We start from the raw sequence: 13,584 nt of genomic DNA on the forward strand, positions 1-13,584 counted from the left end.
ACTACATTAAAAATGTAACTAAAAGCTAAGTTTAAAATCAATGTGAATTTATTTTAAAATGCCATATATTTAATATTTTAAAGCAACCTATTGTTGTCGACTTATAACTGAAAAATAATTCTAAATAATAATAGAAACTAGGAGGATAGAAGGCCCAATGGTTTTGAGATAAATCTTCATTGTGTTACTGAATAAATGTTATTCAATCACTGTTATTCAATCATTGAATCATTGATTAAAGCAAACTTTCCTTCCTTTGACAATATACAATTTTTTTTTCTTACGTAATTCTCACAAAAACATTATAATGTAATATAGTTATAATTTAAATTCCTGTTAGGCCAAAGCTTTAGGTATTATGCTGGTGTAGTTTCTGGTCATCTCAAAATCTCTATAAAAGGACTGCCAGGATTGAGTTGATTCTCTGAGAGTTCTTTAGAGTAGCTTTTCTCTGGGATTTTTCCAACACTGGATCCCTGATGGATTAACAAAAATTGACCAGTCCTAAACCTGACACATAAAGCTGACAAAAAAAATTTAGAACTAAATTGTTAACGTAGTTTATATTTTGTTTCCTCCTTAGTCACAAAATGGTGATTAAACTTACTGGTCCATACACTGGAATTAGCTAGCGATCCTTAAACAAGAAGACAAAATTGTATGAATTTATAAGAAATGGAAGCCAAGCTTAATGTTAACCTTTGTGAGAAAGTCTTTAATAATATAATTAATCTTCTTATATGGATGTCATTTAGCATAGTTTGAGATACCATCTGTTATAAGAAAGTTCAAATGCAGTGTTTTCTGGATGTGCTGAACTAGGTCAAGTCTGAAATCCCCTCCAGACCTAGGATTTGATGCGTAGACAGAGCGTGCAATTTTGCGATCTGCTGAGCCAGAAGGGGATTTAACACTGCGTTCAAAGCCGTATTCAAACTGTCAAAAAATGTTCAATAAAATAACACTGCAAATCATACTCAGTTAAACTAGCTGGCAAAGGTAGCATAAGAAAATTGAGAATTAAAGCATATGAGATGTAGTGTTATTTACACGTTTTCAGGGCTTACGCACTGGGTGGCTCGCTATTTACAAGACAGCAGTTTCCACCCTTCCCCTCTGCTTTAAGGTTTGGTGTGAGGCCAAGTCCTCCATCTGACTTCATCTGAATGTGGTCTAGTTCAGATTAGTGTTTGTCACCACTCTTCACAGCAAACAAGAATTCAGCAGACTAAGGGAGGAGGAGGAGGAGGAGAAGGAGAATGGGCTAAGTCTGTTGAAGGTAAACATACCTGAGACAATCACAACAGTGAAATTTGGAGGTTGCATGGCAGTCAGATGTGCATGGCTTAATTTTAGATAACTGTTGAAGGAAAGCGTGTTTTAAAATTCTCAAAATTTTTGCTGCCACTGGAAAAAAAATCATTTGGGAAAGCATTATTTTCACCCTCTCTGAAGACAAAGTTTTACAGGATTCTAAGCTTCTTACTTAGAATCTAATGGGACATGTGGTTGAAAGATGACAGATCATAAATCTGTTTCAAATAAATGAAGACATGGTTTGACAGAAGAGAAAAACCATGAATCAGAATAAATGGGTCAAAATAACGCAAGTATTTTTAAAAGCTAAAAAAATGACATTCAATCAATATGAAAAACATTAACAAAAATAATAATGAAACATTTTAAAGATAATAAAAATAGCAATTTTATTCTTTATGAATACAGAAGATAAACTCTGAAATATGGGCCAGACAATATTTATTGGCTTTACACATTAACCTAACAGGTTTATGAAGTGAATTCTAGTCTAAAACTGAGGAAACCGAAGCAGAAAACAGGTTAAATACTAAGTTGGTAAATGATGGACCTGACTTGACCCCACACATCCAGGCTCCATCCTGCACAACCTGTGATAATTTATGAAAGGGAAGACTACAAACCTTCTTATCATTAAAGTTTTGTAATGGAAACAATATCCTCTCGTCCATTTCCAAATTACTTAATATGTGATGTAATTTCGGATGTTAATATCACTGGAGAGCTGTATCAATTTCAAATAATAGGTAAAATTTGAGAAAAGGAGCCAGTGGTTCTTGGCTCTGTGTTGTGCTCTATGACTAAGATTTAGAAGAGAATTAAATTACTTTATTCAAACCTTTTCTATTTCCTTCTCTGAAAATGTAAGGTTATAATGCTCATCATACCATCAAGTTCTTATTGATTTGGACTGACAATTTCCCTTAAGAATTGATTAGAGCTTGGGAGAAGATTAGTCTTTTGGCAGACTCTTTATTGTTACATTATATTAGCCAGTACTATAGAAGTTGATCTCTTGACTTTATATTCTTGTCATTTAGCTAATGTAACTCCAGGCTAAATCGCAGTATTGATTTGCTTGAGCTGTGGAATGTAAATCTTTTCCCACGAGGTAAACAAGAGCAATTAAATGGAATTTGGCTTAGAAGGGAAATGATTTTCCCATAACTTTGCCCCATTAGCAGAAACCCTGGCACTCTAATAACCTACAGGGTTTAGTGCCAGGTGTGATGATGCATCAGTCAGCATAATCTGGTTGCCAAGAAGCTAAGCCTGGAATTTGTAAATTCTTTTAAGATCATCAGCATCCTTTGGTGGGAGATACATCACAAAAGTGAACTCAAACAGACTGAGTAGCTTGGTTAAATAAAATAGGTGAATGTAACTGGCAGAAGGAAATGTTTTGCCTTCTGATAAGCATGGACTTGTCATCAGGTAGACATGGGATGGAATCTGGCTTTACACCTTATGAAGCAGTGCTTGTTAAGCCATAATCACTGGTGAGTTATTGACCCATTCTCAGCCTTATTTTCCTCTTCTAAAAAAGAACTGTTATGAGCATTAATTAGCTGTATTTGCCAAGCACAGTGCATGACACATAGTAGGAGCTCAGTGCATTTATTTCTCAACAAATTACTGGGAAAAAAGTGTACATAAAATATTCTTGAAAGACATAACTAATTAGACATTATTTTTATTAATTAAAAATCTATTTTGGAAGTCTGAATCCTTAGTATTCAATTCTGAATGATGAATAAGTTGAATTATTCTAAATTGATTGAATAATGACATTATTCAATTTCTGCTTAATTTTAAAAATTAAAGTTATATTGATTCTCCAAGTCCCTCTCAAAAGCAAACCAAGACTGAATTTAACATATTTCCTCAAATCTAGGAGGTGAGTTTCTGATTTTTTGGATTATTTTGGCCAAAGATAAATGGCTCCTCTTTGCAGGCACTAAACTAGAAATGCTCCTAGCTCTGAGAGTCATAATAAGACAGAGGGTTATTCTGATTTAGTAGGTCTTTTACTCTTTAGTCATGATAAAATTAAATACATCAACAACACTGCCTTCTCATCCTTCTGCTGGTGAGATATCTTTCCTTAAAGAATTTCACACACATTTGAACTCATGACCTGCTCAGTCCCCACACTAATCTTCAGAAGGGTGGAAGTGAACAAATTTGACTGTGTTGAAGATCAAGGGTAACAAACCTCATCACTGCTTCCTCCCTGGCAAGAAAATCTCTAGATTTACAATGCACAATGTGGTGGCTACTAGTCACATGTAGCTGTATAAATTTAAACAAAATTAAATTTAAAAATCAGTTTCCTCAGTCACACAAACCACATTTTAAGTATTTAGTACTCACCTACAGCTAGTGGTTTACTGTATGACATAATGCACATATAGAAAGTTTCCCTCATCTCTGGAAGTTCTATCCAGAGGTATTGCTACACGATTAATGCTAAAAGCCCCAGATTATTTTTCTTTCACATTGAGCATACTAAGATATTATCTTCCTCTTACTTTCTCTTATTTTTTAAGAGAAAGAAATATGCAAAAATACCCAGAGTACAAAACGTAAATTGAAGACCATCTCACGCTTTTATTCCCACTCCTTGTTTTTTGACTATTTCATGGAGTTGCTCCAACCTTGGGGTCTTATGTGGTCCCATGTCCTCTATTTCATAAAGGAAAGAGGCATGGCCACCTGACAGTGATCTCAGCATGTTGAAGCAAGCTTAACTGCCCAGTGGGTAACTGATACATTCGACTGCTCGAGTATTTCTCTTAGTCAATTGAATAGGTAATAATTAGAACAGGTAATTAGAAAAGGATAGAATGCTCCTGTTTGGAATTTCTTGAATTTTGCTATTTCCCCCATTCGTACAACCCCAGGCCCCCATCTTACTTGTTTCCTACCTTGTTACTTGTTCACCATAATGGCAGGATTGGTGGTGCCACATGGCAAGAAGAGACAGTGAACTTTTCATGAGGGCTGAGAAGCCTGTCTCTCATTCCCAGAAGGTAGCTAATGAAGGTTGAGAAAATGTTGGTCCATCACGTTGCAAGCCAGGGCTGACTTAGAAAACGCCCAGAATGGCCTGAAACTGCATGTTTCTTTGTAGTACACGCAATACTGGATGAAAAGATTCACCACTGGGGGGTGGGGGGAAAGGAATATATTTTGCTTCCACTTTTCCCACCACTGTGAATAAAATCCCTAACCAATCTTAAAAAAGATTATATAAGACAGGGGTCCCCAACCTCTAGGATCTAATGTCTGATGATCTGAGTTAGAGCTGATGTAATAATAATAAAGTGCACAATAAATGTAATGTGCTTGAACCATCCCAAAACCATCTCCCCTGCCAAACAGGTTGGAGACTGCTAAGAGATCATGGATATTTTAATGCTGAATTCTATTCCACTATAAACCTTTAAGGAGAAACATTTTGGTATAGAAAAGTTAATAATTGTAGAGAAGCAGGTCAAACTGAAGCCATATAGAAGGAAAGGATGTGAAAAAGGAGTTGGATCCCAAAAGTATATACATACTCATTGCACACTTGCAAGTCTCAACCATTCATGTACCACTTTCTCCTTTTCAGCCCAGTCATACTTTCACCACCCACACTTGATCGTGTTAGTGTCCCCGCCCCAGTGATTGAAACCACTGCCGATTATTTGAAACTATTTACTACTTTGTATATGTTCCTAGCATCCAGAGTAAAATTATGAATGTATTTTCCCATAGACCCATTCAGTTCAGTTCAGTTCAGTCGCTCAGTCGTGTCTGACTCTCTGCGACCCCATGAACCACAGCACGCCAGGCCTCCCTGTCCATCACCAACTCCCGGAGTTCACTCAGACTCATGTCCATCGAGTCGGTGATGCCATCCAGCCATCTCATTCTCTGTCGTCCCCGTCTCCTCCTACCCCCAATCCCTCCCAGCATCAGACTCTTCTCCAGTGAGTCAACTCTTCACATGAGGTGGCCAAAGCATTGGAGTTTCAGCTTTAGCATCAGTCCTTCCAATGAACACCCAGGATTGATCTCCTTTAGAATGGACTGGTTGGATCTCCTTGCAGTCCAAGGGACTCTCAAGAGTCTTCTCCAGCACCACAGTTCAAAAGCATCAATTCTTCGGCGATCAGCTTTCTTCACAGTCCAACTCTCACATCCATACATGACCACGGGAAAAACCATAGGCTTGACTAGACAGACTTTCGTTGGCGAAGTAACGTCTCTGCTTTTTAATATGCTATCTAGGCTGGTCATAACTTTCCTTTTAAGGAGTAAGCGTCTTTTAATTTCATGGCTGCAATCAGCATCCGCAGTGATTTTGGAGCCCAAAAAAATAAAGTCTAGACACATTAGTTGGTTCAATAAATTTAGGCTTTAGGAAATCATTAGCTGTAATGTGGAGAATTGATGATTTGAGAGCAAGAATGAAAATAAGGACTCACTTAGCAGACTATTTCAAAAGCAGCGTGAAGGACAGGGAAGCCTGGAGTGCTGTAGTCCATGTGGTTGCCTAGAGTGGGACACGACTAAGTGACTGAACAACAAGGCACAAGATGACAAAGGCTTTGGTTAGCAAGGCAGTTGTGAGAAAGAATGTAAAAAAGTAGATGAATTCAGGAAGTCTTGGAGTACAGCTGACTGGACTAAATTTGAAGTAGGGAGAAAGAGATAAAAGAGAGAAATGGGGAAGGATGATACATTTGTTGAGATGGGAAATATTACCAAAGACAGAGAAAGATCTCTGGTTGGCACGGGTGAAGAGTGCTGTTTCTGACATGTTGGGTGCCACATCAATCAGACAGATGGATATAGGCTTGGATTTAAAAGTCAATGGTCTTTTAGCCTATGGCGAGTATGTAAAGCTGTGGAATCAGAAGAGAAACAGAGAGAGAATAAAGAAATGAGGACGCCAGCCCCATTACATTTAAGACTAAGGTCTATATAACACTGCATTATGGGTTATACAGAATTTTCAGGCTTCAGATTACTTTACATGTGTAATAGAGAATATGCCTTTCAATTTCTAAGGAATTAAGACAAAGACATTTCCGAGCACATGAATTTGCGTGGGGAACTGCCAGCATTACCCTGTGCCACTCTGAATTTAATTCATATAAAAGAGAACATGTCTCACTCTCATCAGTAACTGTAGCTGGTTATCTGGATTTCTTGGAAGCTAGGACTGGAGTTCTCTAAAAAATTCTGATTTGATATTTCTACCTAGCTTATGTCATTTTATAAAACTGCTGCCAATGTCAGTTTTGATTTGATACAAAGTGTAAATGTCTATGACGTGCTTTATGAGAAAAAAGAACAATTATAAGAAAAATGAAGTGTTATTATTTTTAGCTACATAAAAAGCCATGAACAAAAAAAACATATGGTTTGCCTGTAAAATTATAATGTAGAATTAATTCCAAAAAATAGCTCACTGAGACAGTTACTAAAATTGTACTACTTGCATCCCTGTTATATATTTTTTAATAAATTATAAATCTTTACATTTTTAGAAGCTATGGAAAGCAGACAAAAAGATACAGAGAATTACAGAAAAGTATAAAGGTAGTATGTTTCACAGTATTTGGTGGTTCTAACATTTTTAGAAAAGAATACCTACACAAAACAGCAAAACCTCAAAATTCATTACTATACATCTTGCCACAAGACATTTTCTATAATCTGCTTCAGTATATGAACTTGTTAAGTCAGTGATTTGTTCATTCTGTAGCTTCAGTTATTTCTTTTTAAATCAGCTTCCAGACTTTTGAGAACTGAATCTTTGCCAGGACCAAGTCAAGTCTTCCTATCTTTTGAATGACTTTGTTCCTTGATCTCTGTGTATTTCTCAAAAATAAAAGACTAGTTTGCACCACAATTGTGAGTCAGAGTGGGAGTCTAAAAGTCTATTAGATATCCTTCAGCATTCATTAACACCAGGACACACACCACATTGTCCTGAATATTCCCACTTCTGACCTGATCCCTAACTCTCTCTTCTCTTCACCTGTCCCAGTCCTCATCCCTCACCCAGCTCCTGCTGGGTCCTCTGGATCTCCTACTCTTGACTCCAGAATCCTGTGCATACAATCCCTTCTCTAACTTTTCTTCCTTCCTCCTATTGTAGCTGAAACCTGATGGACCAGGACCAGTGAGTCTAGTATTTATAGCTCACTCCCAAAACTGGAAGGCTAGGTACTGTAATAAATTATTTGACATATAATTTTCAGATGGCTTCCCTGATAGCTCAGCTGGTAAAGAATCAGCCTGCAGTGTAGGAGATCCCATTTCAATTCCTGGATTGGGAAGATCCCCTGGAGAAGGAATAGGCTACCCAATTCAATATTCTTGGGCTTCCCTGTGGCTCAGACCATAAAGAATCTACCTACAATGCGGCATGCCTGGGTTCTATCCCTGGGTTGGGCAGATCCCTTGGAGGAGGGCATGGCAATCCACTCCAGTATTCTTGCCTGGAAAATCCCCATGGACAGAGGAGCCCGGCAGGTTACAGTTCATGACGTCACAAAGAGTCAGTCACAACTAAGCGACTAAGCATAGCACACAGTCACTACTTACACTCTTTGGGGATCCAGTAAATTTGGGTAGCACGTCAATTTAGTAGCATTCTAGTAGCTGTGATTTAGTTACCCCATGTAGTATCTGGAATTGCAGGTTCATTTTAAAGTGTTCAAAACGCAGGTTACTGTTTTATGACAGTTCTTTAACTTTCTCATAGGACCTCATTTCTTATTGTACCACGGAAATTTTAGTTATTCCTTTAAATTAGCACTCAGACTCTATTAGCTCAAGTTTAATTTATTACTAGTGGAATAATTGATCAATTATTTATGAACTCACTACTATATACCAAGTTCACACACAGGGTAAGTACCAGGAAATTCCTTCAGGATATAATAAACAAGATAGATGTGGGCTCCTCTTTCAGAAAGATATGTATAAAATAAATAAGAACACATATTATTAATTATAAGTGGCAACAAATACAAAATATTATTTAATTCTGTATGTATTCCATGGGCTTCTCTGGTGGCTCAGCAGTATAAGAATCCACCTGCCAATGCAGGAGATGCGAGTTCAACTCTGGGTTGGGAAGATCACCTGGAAAAGGAAACTACAATCCATTCCAGTATTCTTGCCTGGAAATTTGCGTGGACAGAGGGGCCTAGCGGGTTACAGTCCATAGAGTTGCAAAGAGTCGGACATGACTTAGTGACTAAACAACAACAAACACAAAATATTTCATTCTATATGTACTCCATAGGAAATTACAATTTAATCTCATTAGAGATAAATTTTTGACAAAACTATATTTTCAGTGCGATCATATAAGTCCAATTCCCAACCTAAGAACTATTAATTTATTTTGGCTTCTTGCTCCTCTGAGTAGTCTGGAGACTTGGTAGAGTTGTTTACTGGTATGTAAACAGAAGACTAGGGGCTACGTGCTTAGATTCAATAACTCCAGTTTTTCTCTTATAGTTTTATAAATGTCTTCCAGGTATTTACGTATTTTTTTTCTTATTCAGAATTTATTATGCAAAGACTTATTTTAATTTAGCAAATGAGTAATTCTTTTGTCATTCTTTAAAGCATATTAAGCATTTCCTGATTCCAGTCAGTATAACTGTCAGAAAAAAGTTATAATTGTAGATACCTGACTCAGTGCAGAATCATATCAATCACAGGGACACTGTTCTGGTTTTGATTTCAAAGCAGTTACTGTGTAAGGCTTCAGTGAACTGCAACATGAATCAGCATTTAGCAAGGCTGAGTTTAAACCTCTATTCCAGATTCAGAGTGACAGAGAACTTCTAAATAGGGCCCTGTTTGTTCACAGTTTTAGGTATCTGTGATTTACTTGGCTTTATTAGACAATAGGAGCTTTGGTTCAGTTATATTTTTACATTCCTTAAAATAAATCAAAGAATGTTCCCATTTTGGATGAGGATTAGTATGGTGGAGGAAATGAAGAATTTACAAGTGCCAGGTATCCAGGGATTATGAGCTGGGCTCTGTGCTGAACTGCTTTGGTTAATACTTTATTGGTTGCATGTAATAGAAACTGGCTCTGGCTAGCTTAAGGGAAAAAAGTAAGTGGTGTTGGCATACTGGAAGAATATTTGGGTAGCTCAAAGAATCCAAGACTCAGGAAAGACAGTGATCAGGGGACTTTTGCCCAGAAGTAGAGTTCATGTCTTACCCCCCAGGGTAAAATAGTTGAAGTATCTCAGCACATGACTTTTCACAAGAGGAGTTTTGGTCTTCACCTATGGACCAGTCAGTCAGCGTCAGAGGGCAGAATAATATTGTTTAGCCAGTTGCTTGTGGGCAACTGCACCTGTGTTTTGTGGGCAGTTCCCAGAGAAAGGGGGCTTATTGTGAACTGGAGGCCATACCAATGAGGTCTACTCTATGGGGCATTTTACAAGCTTAACTTTTTTTTTTTTTAAGTCTATTAAACTCACTATTTGCACCTCACAAATGAGAAAACAGATTCCATTTGGCTAGGCAACTTCTCCAATGTTCCACAGTTAGAATGTGGCAGGGCATGAATTCTAACGGGTTATAAAAGGGGGTTGGTCTCCTTCTTTAAAGATTAAAGTAATGTGATGACTATTTGGATAAATATTTCCAGATAATTTCTCATGGAGAGATGTTGCTGCTACTGCTAAGTCACTTCAGTCGTGTCCGACTCTGTGTGACCCCATAGACGGAAGCCCACCAGGCTCCCCCGTCCCTGGGATTCTCCAGGCAAGAACACTGGAGTGGGTTGCCATTTCCTTCTCCAATGTGTGAAAGTGAAAAGTGAAAGTGAAGTCGCTCAGTCGTGTCCGACTAGTAGTGACCCCATGGACTGCAGCCCACCAGGCTCCTCTGTCCATGTGATTTTCTAGGCAAGAGTACTGGAGTGGCTTGCCATTGCCTTCTCCGTGGAGAGATGTTAGGTAGATGCAATTTTATACTAGAAAGAATAAAAAAACTACCTGTTGAAAGATCTGGGGTTGAATCCCACCCAACTCTACCTGGTCCTCATGGGCAATTAAACACCTAATCTATACTAATCAACGTGGATATATCATCTCCTACACAGGGTTATTTCAACTTCACAGGGGTGTTGAGATAATAATGTGAAAATACTTGGTTCAAAGCAGATACTCATTTGTTTTTTGAGAAAATAACTCTTCTAACGAACCCTCAAGCATGTTACTAAAAATGGAGTCACAATTTGACAGTGTTTTGTCACTCAAAAATCTAATTACTCTCTTACCCACAGTCTTTCAAGATGGTGCTTTATTCACCTAGACATAAAGGTAGGAAATGCTATAAAAAGTGGTAAGGAAATCATACAATAGGAGGGGAAAGTTTTAGATACAAAACATCTGACTACTTTGAGACTTTCAGCTCATATTTCAGGGAGAATCTCTTATCTTTGGTCACAGTGTTGCAGGAAGGGGGACCCCCTTCAAGGGCTCGAAACTGGGCTCTTGTCTAACACTCAGAAATGAATTGTCTGGGGAGATATATGTGCTGAGAAATCAAGAGATTTTATTGGAAATAAAATCCCCAATTTTATTGGAGGCCCAGGTGGAGAGCAGTAGGGTAAGGGAACCTAGTAGGACTTCTCTGCCACATAGCAGTAATGTGTTTTGTGGTGATGGGATTAGTTTCTGGGTTGTCTTTAGCCAATCATTCTGACTCAAGAGTCCTTCCTGGTGGTGCATGCCTTGTTCAGTCTATATGGATGCCAGCAAGAAGGATTCTGGGAGGTGGTCTGACATGTGGTGTCTCCTTTTGACCTTTCCGTAGCTCTTCTGGTTGATGGTTTATTAGTTCCATGTTCCTCACCAGGACCTCCTGTCAAAACAACTCATGCAAATAGTTACTATGGTGCCTGGCCAAGGTGGGCGGTTTCAGTCAGTGTGCTTCCCCTAATGACAGCACAATGCTTAAACTGTGAGAAATTAAATTGTAAGTATTAGATTTAAATGTTTAAGTCTAATTCTCTTAGTGAATGCTACCTGACATGGTTTATGTCCTTGTGATAACCAGAACAAAAAGAGAATACAGTTCTAAATGTGGAAACCTGTAATTGAATATCACTGAAACAGATTATTAGCTAATTCAGTTTGGAAGGATAAATGTATTAAATAGTTCTATGTCCAGATGATTATTCTCAGTTATCTTTAAGGACAACTCCATGGGATAAAAATATTGTAGCAATCTAAGAATTTATTATTGTGCATGGTGGGTGTTCTGCAATATTCAGAGACTGATCAGTTTCAATTTGTTCCAAATTACTTCAGACAATAATTAGTCTACATCAAGAGCAAAACTAGAACTCCAAATGGAAGAACAAAAAAACTCATTCTGTGCTGGTTGGGATAGAAAGAGAGGTGGAGATTATTGTATTCTCTTGATATTTCCTCTATCTCTGGGTCTGAGTTTCAGCGACCTTCTATGCTTCATTTTCATTGAACTCATATCTGAGTAACTCGTAAAATATCCTATCATTTTAAATTTGATGACAGTCAACAGATTTTAAACATGACCATAACATGGTTTCGTTGACTTTTTTCTGGATTAAAAGCCCTTTCTCCCCTTTTTAACTATGCTGCATTTCAAATCAGTGGCCTGCTTGCTTTAATTTCCTATTTAAATTTGTAAGATAAAACAACTAAGTAGTCATTAACAATTTAAAGATTTCTGGAGTGAAGTAAAAGTCACTCAGTCCTGTCCGACTATTTGCATCCCCATGTACTGTACCCCCCCAGGCTCCTCTGTCTACCAGCATTCTCCAGGCAAGAATACTGGAGTGGGTTGCCATGCCCTCCTCCAGGGGATCTTCCCAACCCAGGGATCAAACCCAGGTCTCTCACATTGTGGGTGGATTCTTTACCATCTGGGCCAACAGAGAAGCCCTTGGTAAATATTACTGAGCCACCAGGGAAGCCCTTGGTAAAATAAGCCCTTGTTAAAGATTCTTGGTGGGGAGGTATAAGTTAAAAACATCATCATCCGTAGATATAGAAGTTAGACTTAGAAAAAAAATTTAAAGAAAAAACTTTAAAGTATTAAAAATAACAATAACAAAATAAGATTTGAAGCTCTCTTTATTACACTGAGAAATCCCAGAAAAGTACAAAGCCCATGAAAGTATGTGCATTTCAGAAAACAAAACAAAAATGTTTGCAAATATTTTAAATGATATTTTAGTTTTGTTAAAAGAGAAAACAAAAAACCTCATCATTTTTCACTGAAGCACACTGCTCATGAATTAAGTACATCCTGAAATACTGGGAAAGGATTTCACATCTCATATTTGGACCTGATTCCATAATATTTATATATAACAGGGAATATAAATTCCCTAGGTTATATTCTCTTTCTAGAGATTAAGTTCATGGTGTGATTTATAAGAAAAAAGATTTTATTGATTCATCGTGACTGTGAAGAACAGAAATAGGAGATAAGCACACTATACATATATATTCCTTTAGGTGGTACATAAGATCAAAGTTGAATTAATTTAATAATCTTCAGTGTTTTTAATTGCTACCAATGACAATATATGGATCCCACTATAGAAGAGGTTGGTAATATCAGAATGATTCTCTGGCATATCCATGCTTTATAGCTAAGTTACACAGACAAAAAGGTGACGTTGAAAACCATGCTATTTATATCCTCAAAATCAAATAAATGTATGATGATATTCTAGAATCTAATCTGGAGTCACTGTGAAATGATAAGTAAATATATTTACCATTTTTGCCAAATACAATGTAACCGGCCACCAGAAGCTATAAAGTTTATTTAATTAAATTTTGGTAATTTTCAATGGTTTGGAGGGCACATCATACTGTCTGTTGCTGCTATTATTGCTACTAATAAAATAACATTAAACATAAAGGAGAAAATAAAGAAAATAAATTAGATCTCTTGTTCTTCTAAATATTGTTTTAGTTTATCCTTGAAGTGGAAACCAATTTTCCAAGGTTTGGAAAGAAAACAAAAACATCTTTATAATTCAGAGCATGTATTTTGGAGGTCTAATGATTTATCCATTGCCAGTGTGGGTTAGCTTGTCACGTTTTCTTTATTCAATGTCAACTGGTTCTGTAGCTATTAAAGCACTTAACTGTTTCTGAGCACAGGAAAGGAACAGTTCCAAACTGGACAGGCTTCTTTGGCGGATGACTTGGTCAAGCTGTTGAT

The 13,584-nt window shown here is 37.3% G+C and overlaps 1 protein-coding gene across 2 annotated transcripts in view; it reads right to left on the bottom strand.

Moving 5' to 3' along the window:
• Positions 1 to 12,462: 12,462 nt before the first annotated feature.
• Positions 12,463 to 13,584, bottom strand: part of CCDC91 (coiled-coil domain containing 91) — a 415,614-nt gene continuing 414,492 nt past the window's right edge. For both annotated transcript variants that reach the window (XM_055395013.2, XM_055395019.2), the window contains exon 13: positions 12,463 to 13,576. In XM_055395013.2, coding sequence (XP_055250988.1) covers positions 13,466 to 13,576 — 111 coding nt within the window. In that variant the 3' untranslated portion in view covers positions 12,463 to 13,465. The remainder of the gene's footprint in view (positions 13,577 to 13,584) is intronic.

The sequence above is a fragment of the Moschus berezovskii genome, chromosome 6, assembly GCF_049115385.1.
Source record: "Moschus berezovskii isolate FMDL1 chromosome 6, NW_MosBer_1.0, whole genome shotgun sequence".
In the NCBI taxonomy this organism is placed as follows: domain Eukaryota; kingdom Metazoa; phylum Chordata; class Mammalia; order Artiodactyla; family Moschidae; genus Moschus; species Moschus berezovskii.